A 10570-nucleotide genomic window follows, 5' to 3' on the forward strand; every position below is an offset into this window, starting at 1 on the left:
TAAAGTTTTTCAACTGTATTTTTGGGTAGATTTACATAAATTTTTTCATTTATTTTCATCCATTTACATGCACACACCATACTAAAAGAAACGCAAAAGAAATAAATGACCTTAGTGCAAAGCTGGAGTGCACATGTACTAATTTGATTACGGTACTAAAATTGTTATGTCTAGTGCAAATTACAGCATGTTTATATTCAAATTTATCAGTATCTTACAAGAATCCCAGCAATGTTAATTATATTCTCCTAGGTCATTTCACTGGCATTTTAAAATGAGAGAAGCTTAGTAGGACTGTTAAATAAACACACAGAGACCTTCTGCTCAAACTGTCAAACATATCATCTCAACCCCCCACCCCTCCCTCCCTGGCTGGCTCCCTCCCTCTCCCCCAGCCAAGGTTTTAGGCCCACAGTTTTTATCTTGTATATCTCAGACTAAATTCAGCAGAATATAATTTGCATTGCTGGAAGCCTTGCAAGACAGCGAATAATTTATATATAAACGTCATATATTTTGCTCAAGAGATAAAAATTTTAGTACATTAGTATACAGTACTGTAGTACATTTTTTAATATAAAGTTTTTCAACTGTATTTTTGGGTAGATTAACATAAATTTCTTCATTTATTTTCATCCATTTACATGCACACACCATACTAAAAGAAACGTAAAAGAAATAAATGACCTTAGTGCAAAGCTGGAGTGCACATGAACTAATTTGATTATGGCACTAAAATTGTTATGCCTAGTGCGAATTACAACATGTTTATATTCAAATAAATTAGTATCTTACAAGAATCCCAGCAATGTTAATTATATTCTCCTAGGTCATATCACTGGCATTTTAAAAGGAGAGAAGCTTAGTAGGACTGTTAAATAAACACAGAGACCTTCGGCTCACACTTATCACCTCAACCCCCCACCCCCCAACCCCTCGCTAGCTGGCTGGCTCCGTCCATCCGTCCCTCCCTCCCACCCACCCCAGCCAGGGTTTTAGGCTTACAGTTTTTATCTTATATAATATCTCAGACTAAAAGAAATGTAATAGAAATAAATAACCTTAGTGCAAAGCTGGAGTGCACATGTACTAATTTGATGACGGTACTAAAATTGTTTTGTCTAGTGCAAATTATAGCATGTTTATATTCAAATTAATCAGTATGTTACAAGAATCCCAGCAATGTTAATTATATTCACCCAGGTCATTTCACTGGCTTTTTATAAGAGAGAAGCTTAGTCACTAAAGAACTGATAAATATACACGCATTAGACCTGGGCCTGTGCCAACTGTCAAACGTACTACCTCCCCTCCCCCCACGCACCCTCGCTCGCTCCCTCCCTCTCTCTTCCCCATCTGCCTGGCGTTGCTGGAATCCATGTAAAACAGTGAATAATTTTAATATAAACGTCATGTATTTTGCACAAGAGATAAAAATTAATCACCAGTATCACATTACAGTAGTGATTTAACAGTAAAAGTGTATATGTACGTATATAGTATTCCACACACACGTAAGTATAAATACAAAGTTTCTGTGATGATCGGACAACGTCCATTTCGGTTAACGTCTTAAGTAATGATAAATAAACATGCAGGCAGGCCTTCAGCGACAACTGTCAAATCTTATCTCAAATAAACAAACAAACAAACGCCAGACATTCTGTCACCCCCGGCCTTCCCACCACCCTCGTATTCCAAAGATAAAAGATTGGTGATTTTTATGTTTATTTTATATAAATATATCTCAGACTAAAGAGAGATTAATTTGAATATAAGGCTATATATTTTCTCAAAGATATAAAAAATGTAGTACATTAGTGAACAATTTGTAGTACATTTTATAAAAAGTTTAACTGTATTTTTGGGTAGATTTACATAAATTTCTTCTATTTATTTTCATATCCATTTACAGTACATGCACACACCATATTAAAGAAACATAAATAAATTAGTGCAAGTTGGTGCACATGTACTAATTTGATTACGGTACTAAAATTGTTATGTCTAGTGCGAATTACAACATGTTTATATTCAAACAAATCAGTATCTTACAAGAATCCCAGCAATGTTAATTATATTCTCCTAGGTCATATCACTGGCATTTTAAAATGAGAGAAGCTTAGTAGGACTGTTAAATAAACACACAGACACCTTCAGCTCAAACGTATCACCTCAACCCCCCAACCCCCCCACCCCAACCCCGCGCTGGGTGGCTGGCTCCGTCCGTCCGTCCGTCCCCCCCCTCCCACCCCCAACCAGGGCTTTAGGCTTACAGTTTTTATCTTATATAATATCTCAGACTAAAGTTAGGAGATCATAATTTGCATTGCTGGAATCCTTGCAAGACAGCCAATAATTTGAATATAAACGTCATATATTTTGCTCAAGAGATAAAAATTGTTGCACATTAGTGTACAGTACTGTAGTACATTTTATAAAAAAGTTTTTCAACTGTATTTTTGAGTAGATTTACATAGATTTCTTCATTTATTTTCATCCATTTACATGCACACAACCGATACTAAAAGAAATGAAATAGAAATAAATAACCTTAGTGCAAAGCTGGAGTGCACATGTACTAATTTGATTACGGTACTAAAATTGTTTTGTCTAGTGCAAATTATATCATGTTTATATTCAAATTAATCAGTTTGTTACAAGAGTCCCAGCAAAGTTAATTATATTCACCCAGGTCATTTCACTGGCTTTTATATAAGAGAGAAGCTTAGTCACTTAAGAACTGATAAATATACACGCGTTAGACCTGGACCAACTGTCAAACGTACTACTTCCCCTCCCCCCACGCCCCCTCGCTCGCTCCCCCCCTCTCTCCCCCATCTGTCCGGCGTTGCTGGAATCCTTGTAAAACAGTGAATAATTTTAATATAAACGTCATGTATTTTGCACAAGAGATAAAAATTAATCACCTGTATCACATTACAGTAGTGATTTAACAGTAAAAGTGTATATGTACGTATATAGTATTCCACATACACATAAGTGCGAGTAAACAGCCTCCCGCTTACTTGCCTCGCTTAGCGATTTCATGTAATTATACGCTGTGCCTCGCCAGAGCTTAACTTTTCACTTAACGAGGGTGCTTTTCCACATATACGCCGCGAGAGTGCCTGCAGAGCTATTTTTAGATTCGCCACCCGCCAATTCTGCCTGACTGCCTGCCTGTTTTAGCTCATAAAATTCATACAAATTACCCTGCCAGAATAGAGCCTTACATTGCTGGAATTTTATAATATGATGATCATTTGAATATAAACATCATAGATTTTGCATTAGACATACAAATTTTAGATATAATGTTTACTCTGAGTGAAGATGTTATTTTTTTTGCAAAATATATGACATTTGTGTTCAAAATATTCCTGGGCTTACAAGGAATCCAGCAATGTCAATTATATTATCCTAACTTTAGTTTGAGGTATTATTTATTACTAAAGAGGTAAATTATCTGGTTTTCCCACACATCTGGTAGGGACGGTCGGTGGGGAGTGGGGGGGAGGGAGGGACCGACCGACCATCTGTTACTGTGTGAAGAATATTTTTTTTTTTTATTAACAGAAGATATTTGTTTTAGCTCATAAAATTCATACAAATTATCCTGTCAGCATATAATTTACATTGCTGGAATTCTTATAATTTGATGATCATTTTGAATATAAACATCATAGATTTTGCATTAGACATACAAATTTTAGATGTAATGTTTACTCTGAGTAAATATGTTATCTTTTGTGCAAAATATATGACATTTATATTCAAAATATTCCTGGTCTTACAAGGAGTTCAGCAATGTCAATTATATTATCCTAACTTTAATCTGAGGTATTATTTAATACTGAATGTTAAAATTTAGTTTTTTCACCCAACATCTCTTGAAGGGAGGATTGGTGGGGGGTGGGGGGGGAGGGTTGGGACTGACCTCGCGGTTGGAAGAGGGGGGGAGGCAAGGTGGGGTACTTTGATTGACAGATAGTGTCGTGAAGAATATTTTTTTTTTATTAATCTGAAGATATTTGTTTTAGCTCATAAAATTCATACAAATTACCTGGCCAGAATATAATTTACATTGCTGGAATTCTTACAATTTGGTGATCATTTTGAATATAAACATCATATATTTTGCATTAGACATACAAATTTTAGATATAATGTTTACTCTGAGTAAATATATTATCTTTTGTGCAAAATATATGACATTTATATTCAAAATATTCCTGGTCTTATAAGGAATCCAGCAATGTCAATTGTATTATCCCTAACTTTAGTTTGAGGTATTATTTATTAAAATTTGTGGTTTTCTCAAAAATTTCTCATAGAGAGGGAAGAGCCAGCAGTGTAGGTGTGAGAAGAGGGGAGGAGCCTAGTCCATTATTTGAATGGACATTAACTTGGTGACTGTATTTCTCTATTTCTCTTAAGTATTAATTGTGTGCATGTACCATCATAAAATTAAGATGTTATTTTTACTAGAACATAGGTATTGTGTCGGAAAAAGTGGAGTTTGGGGGTCGGGCCAGTTTCTATTGGAATTAATCCCATATGTTCTGTTGTTCACTTAGCGCGGTTTTCACTTAACACGGTACCCTGTGGGTTTTATTGACCGTGTTAAGCGGGGTACTACTGTATATATATGCAAGTAAATCACTGTAGTTGCGCGTGATCTAGGTATATGCTGATAACCACAAGGAAAGAAGAAAACACGAAGTTCGTGTTTTCTTCTTTCCTTGTGCTTATCAGCATACAGTCAACCCTCACTTTACGCGGTTAATGTAACCCACAGGGTACCGCGGAAAGTGAGAAACGCGTAAAGTGAATAACATAACATATGGGATTAAATGAAATAGAGACCAGCTGACCCCCAAACTCCACTTTTTCCAACACAATACCTATGTTCTAGTAAAAATAACATCTTAATTTTATGATGGTACATGCACACAATTAATACTTAAGAGAAATAGAGAAATACAGTTGCCAAGTTAATGTCCATTCAAATAATGGACTCAACTCCCTCCCCCTCTTCTCACACTAAACTCGCTGGCTCATCCCTCTCCTGAGAAATTTTGGGAGGAAAACCAGGTATAGTAATAAATAATACCTCAAACTAAAGTTAGGATAATATAATTGACATTGCTGGATTCCTTGTAAGACCAGGAATATTTTGAATACAAATGTCATATATTTTGCACAAAAGATAACATATTTACTCAGAGTAAACATTATATCTAAAAATTTGTATGTCTAATGCAAAATCTATGATGTTTATCAAAATGATCATCATATTGTAAGAATTCCAGCAATGTAAATTATATTCTGGCCGGGTAATTTGTATGAATTTTATGAGCTCAGGCAGGCAGGCAGGCAGGCAGGCAGGCAGGCAGGCAGGCAGGCAGGCAGGCAGGCAGGCAGGCAGGCAGGCAGGCAGGCAGTCAGTCAGGCAGGGTGGCGGGTGGGGGGAATCTAAAAATAGCTCTGAGCCGGACACTCTGCGCGTATACGTGGAAAAAAACCCCGTTAAGTGAAAGATCAGCTCTGGTGAGGAACCGCGTATACGTGAAATCGCGCTAAGCGAAACCGTGTTAAGCGGGGTATTTCTGTATATATATATACAGTAGTACCCCCCTTAACGCGGTTTCACTTAACGCGATTTCTCATATACGCAGTGCCTCGCCAGAACCAAACTTTCACTTAATGCGGTTCATCTACTCATATACGCGGTGAAGTATAATATTTTTTTTATTTTATTTAGCTCATAAAATTCATACAAATTACCCGGCCAGAATAAAATTTACATTGCTGGAATTCTTACAATATGATGATAATTTTGAATATAAACATCATAGATTTTGCATTAGACATACAAATTTTAGATATAATGTTTACTCTGAGTAAATATGTTATCTTTTGTGCAAAATATATGACATTTATATTCAAAATATTCCTGGTCTTACAAGGAATCCAGCAATGTCAATTATATTATCCTAACTTTAGTTTGAGGTATTATTTATTAAAATCTAGTGGTTTTCCCCAAAAAATTTCTCAGAGAGGGAAGAGCCAGCAGTGTAGTGTGAGAAAAGGGGGAGGGAGTCGAGTCCATTATTTGAATGGACATTAACTTGGCGACTGTATTTCTCTTAAGTATTAATTGTGTGCATGTACCATCATAAAATTAAGATGTTATTTTTACTAGAACATAGTTGTGTGTCGTCAAAAAGTGGAGTTTGGGGTCGGGCCAGTCTCTATTGGAATTAATCCCATATGTTCTGTTGTTCACTTAACGCGGTTTTCACTTAACGTGGTACCTGTGGGTTCAATTGACCCGCATTAAGCGGGGTACAACTGTATATATATGTATGTATATATATATATATATATATATATATATATATATATATATATATATATATATATATATATATATATATATATATATATATATATATATATATGTTATATATATATATATATATATATATATATATATATATATATATATATATATATGCTGATAACCAAGAAAGAAAACACAAAGTTCCCAAGCGCTTTCGTGTAATTCACATCTTCAGGGGTGAGTATAGACTAAGGAGAAATACATGTGAATTTCACGAAAGCGCTTGGGAACTTCGTGTTTTCTTTTTCCTTGTGGTTATCAGCATATACCTGGATCATTCGCACCTACAGTGATTTACTTGCATATTTTATATATATATATATATATATATATATATATATATATATATATATATATATATATATATATATATATATATATATATATATATATATATATATATATGTATATATATATATATATATATATACATATATATATATATATATATATACCGTATATACTCGTCTATAACCCCCCTTCGTATATAGGTCGACCCCGATTTTATGACCAAGAAATCGTTAATTTATGATATTCCTCGTTTATAGGTCGACCCAAGATTTTGAGGGTAATGGAACAACAAAACCTTCAGAAAAACTCTACGTCCTATAAACTTGTTTACCATTTATTATTACGACACTTTACACTGAAACGCAGGTAGTTTCAACAAAAATATTGTATATTTCCATTCAAGTATTTATTCAAGTCAATTAGGAGGGAATATTATTGTAATACAACAGTTTTTTAACTAAACCATTCGAAAAGCGATTACGGTAACATCTTTTGAACGAAAGAAAGCGAGTCATTGTTTTCGTCACGATTTTATCCCACTTTCCACTGTAATACGTACGTAATTTCAGGAAAAAATATTACATTTCCGTGAATGTAGTATATCAAGCACAGTATGAATAGAATATCATTGTAATATAACAGAATTTTAACCGAAAACTATTAAAAAAACGAATAACATCTCAAGAACATCGGAAGCTTAGGTGAAGTCTTTTGTTTTCGCCATGTATTTTATCCTATTTTACATTGAAATACATCACGTTTCAGCAAAACTACTATTTATTTCCGAGAATATATTCATTCAGGCACAGTTTAGGTAAAATATACGTGTGATGTAATAGTTTTTTAACTGAAAACGATTCGAAAAACACGTTACCCTCTAGCCCTGTTCAAGGAGAGGACTGGGAGAAGCTGTTTGGTGCTGCAGACGATGACAAGGAAAATGATTTTGATGGATTTTAATGAAAATATTCAGAAATATGGTATCGTAATATTTATTCAAGTCAATTAGGATATTATTGTAATACAATACAACAGTTTTTTAACTAAACCATTCGAAAAGTGATTACGGTAACATCTTTTGAACGAAACAAAGCGAAAGTCATTGTTTTCATCACAATTTTATCCCACTTTCCACTGTAATACGTATGTCATTTCAGCAAAAAATATTACATTTCCGTGAAGGTATTATATCAACCACAGTATGAATAGAATATCACTAATATAACAGTATTTTAACCGAAAACTATTAAAAATACGAGTAACATATCTTGAACATCGGAAGGTTAGGTAGTCTTTTGTTTTCTGCATGTAGTTTATCCTAATTTACATTGAAATACATCACGTTTCAGCAAAACTACTATTTATTTCTGAGAATATGGAAATGTAATATTTTTGCTGAAATGACGTACGTATTATAGTGGAAAGTGGGATAAAATCGTGACAAAAACAATGACTCGCTTTCTTTCGTTCACAAGATGTTACCGTAATCGCCTTTTGAATGGTTTTCAGTTAAAAACTGTTATATTACAATAATATTCTATCCTAATTCACTTGTGATGTAAAAGTTTTTTAACTGAAAACGATTCGAAAAACACGTGTACCGTCTAGCTGATACGGCAGAGCCCTGGTCGTGGAGGCTTTGTGTTTGCATCGGCCCTTCTTAAGCAGCTTTTAATTTTAGCGTACGTTGAAATTGTGTTTACCGGTGTATTCTTATTTTCTTGCTTCTTATTTTCCAGAAATATGACAAGTTTTTATATAATACAATGTTACGGTACTTTTAATTTAGAAGTATTCATTTTTAAAAATACAGAAGACACCAAACAAATACTAGTACGGATATTTGCGTGACTCTCCCGCCAAAAAAGACCAAACAGCTGGTACTCTCTCCCTCAGCCCTACCAAAAATAGCCCAACATCTTTCTTGTTTATTCTCTTCCAATTTCTCACTTTAACTGGTATTTTTTACTTCATATTGCCTACATCAGATAAACTACAGTAATTGAGGTTAGATATTGTTATAAATTTGATTACCGGGTCCTGGCAGGTACCGTTAGAACCACCTGACCCTACCAACAGTGTTGCAAGTCAGACAGCATTTTTTTTTTTTACATTTTTGGTGTCTCCATTTGTTAATTTTTTTTCTGTGGGGTTTGCACAATAGTATACTGTTTTACCTACAGTATTGTAAAACGATTTGGGAAAAGAAATACTCGGTAACTTAAAATTTTAAAAGGAAAATTTTGAAACTGGCAACTGTGTGTAGATGACCTGACTCACATCATATTGATGTTTCAAATTTAATTAACAAAAATTTATGTATCTATAAATACACTTTTAAAAATGAATACTTTATGTTTTACATACTCCTGTGCATACCATACCATGCATTTGGCTACTTTGGGCTTGCTATGATGACGCAAGAGATCTGCCCTGGCAACTGTACCGACACTCACAGCGGGTGGTGCGTTGGTGCATCGTTTCCATTGTTTACTGGTAGTTACTGGTAAATTTTTTTCAACCTAACGAAACTATTACCCGTATAGAGGTCGACCCCCAACTTTTTGCCCAAAAATTTGGTCTTAAGAACTCGTGCTATACACGGGTATATACGGTATATAGTTCCTTAACTAAATTGATTACATTATTTCTATCATTCTGCTCTTCAACATACTGTACTAGATTAGCAGTAGCGTTAATTACTTTTGACTGTTACTGTACAGTTGCCTGCACTCATACCTGGTACAGTGGCTGGTGCATGTAATGAGATGTAAGGAATGTTTCTCTAGCATCTTTAGTCTGGCTACTATTGCAACATTCCCTAAGGTTATTCTTGGAGTTTTAATATGATGTAAACAAACACAGAGTTGTCACATCACACAAAATGTGCCAGCCACTGTACCAGGTATATGTGCAGGCAACTGTACCTTTCTTATCATACCAAAAGAATCATGGATTGTCAATGTCTATTACTGCTTCGAAAATACCAAGTTACCCACAAAAGGATAATTACACAGAGGCTGGGAACCACTGCATTAAATGAACTACTCTACTGTACTGTACACTCACAGCTCTAAATCTGTACAGAGCCCCCTAAAAGCCCCTGAAATGGCATCCTCACTTTAAGTTAAGGTTCAATTTTTAAAAAAAATGTATTGATAAATTGAGGGCTGCCTGTAAAATACTCTGTCACAACACTGCCTTAGCCACATACCAGTGACTGACTTACCTGCTGGAAGAGGCAGTCTGTCTGTGTCATGCTGTGGATGAGTTTATTCCTCTCCTCTGCCACTTTCCGCTTGGTGTCTTCCACAAGTACAGGAATTTTGACAACTTGCTCCAGGTCATACATGGAATATCCTGCAACAGATAATGATTATTCTCAAATTATGATCAGGCACTTGTGTTGTACAGTATGTAAGCTGCCAATTATCTCTTTGTTTAATGAGGTTGTTGTTATCTATTGATATAATTACATTTCCCTATTAATTTAGAGGTTAAAATTACAGTAGTAACTCCATATACATGACTAATTACAACACACCCATCCAGAAAAAGCTAAAAAAATAAAAATAAATCTATGGGAAAAGGAGGGGGGGGGAGAAGCTTAGTCACTTAAGGACTGCTAAATAAACACACATTAGACCTTGGGCGCCAACTGTCAAACGTACCACCTCACCTCATCCCCCCACATTCCATCCCTCCCTCCCTCTCCCCATCTGCCCAGCCAGGGTTTTAGGCTTACAGTTTTTATCTTATATAATATCTCAAACTAAAGTTAGGAGAATATAATTTCCATTGCTGGAATCCTTGAGAGACAGCGAATAATTTAAATATAAACATCATATATTTTGCACAAGAAATAAAAAT

The 10570-nt window shown here is 34.8% G+C and overlaps 1 protein-coding gene across 1 annotated transcript in view; it reads right to left on the reverse strand.

Moving 5' to 3' along the window:
- The window catches only part of LOC121877115, a gene marked incomplete at its 5' end in the record, with an annotated part of 44646 nt that overhangs the window by 16915 nt on the left and 17161 nt on the right, over nucleotides 1-10570 (reverse strand). Inside the window, one exon of the mRNA XM_042382743.1 lies at nucleotides 9930-10060. Coding sequence (XP_042238677.1) covers nucleotides 9930-10060 — 131 coding nt within the window. The remainder of the gene's footprint in view (nucleotides 1-9929; nucleotides 10061-10570) is intronic.

The sequence above is a fragment of the Homarus americanus genome, unplaced genomic scaffold (genome assembly GCF_018991925.1).
Source record: "Homarus americanus isolate GMGI-L3 unplaced genomic scaffold, GMGI_Hamer_2.0 scaffold44062, whole genome shotgun sequence".
Lineage (NCBI taxonomy): Eukaryota > Metazoa > Arthropoda > Malacostraca > Decapoda > Nephropidae > Homarus > Homarus americanus.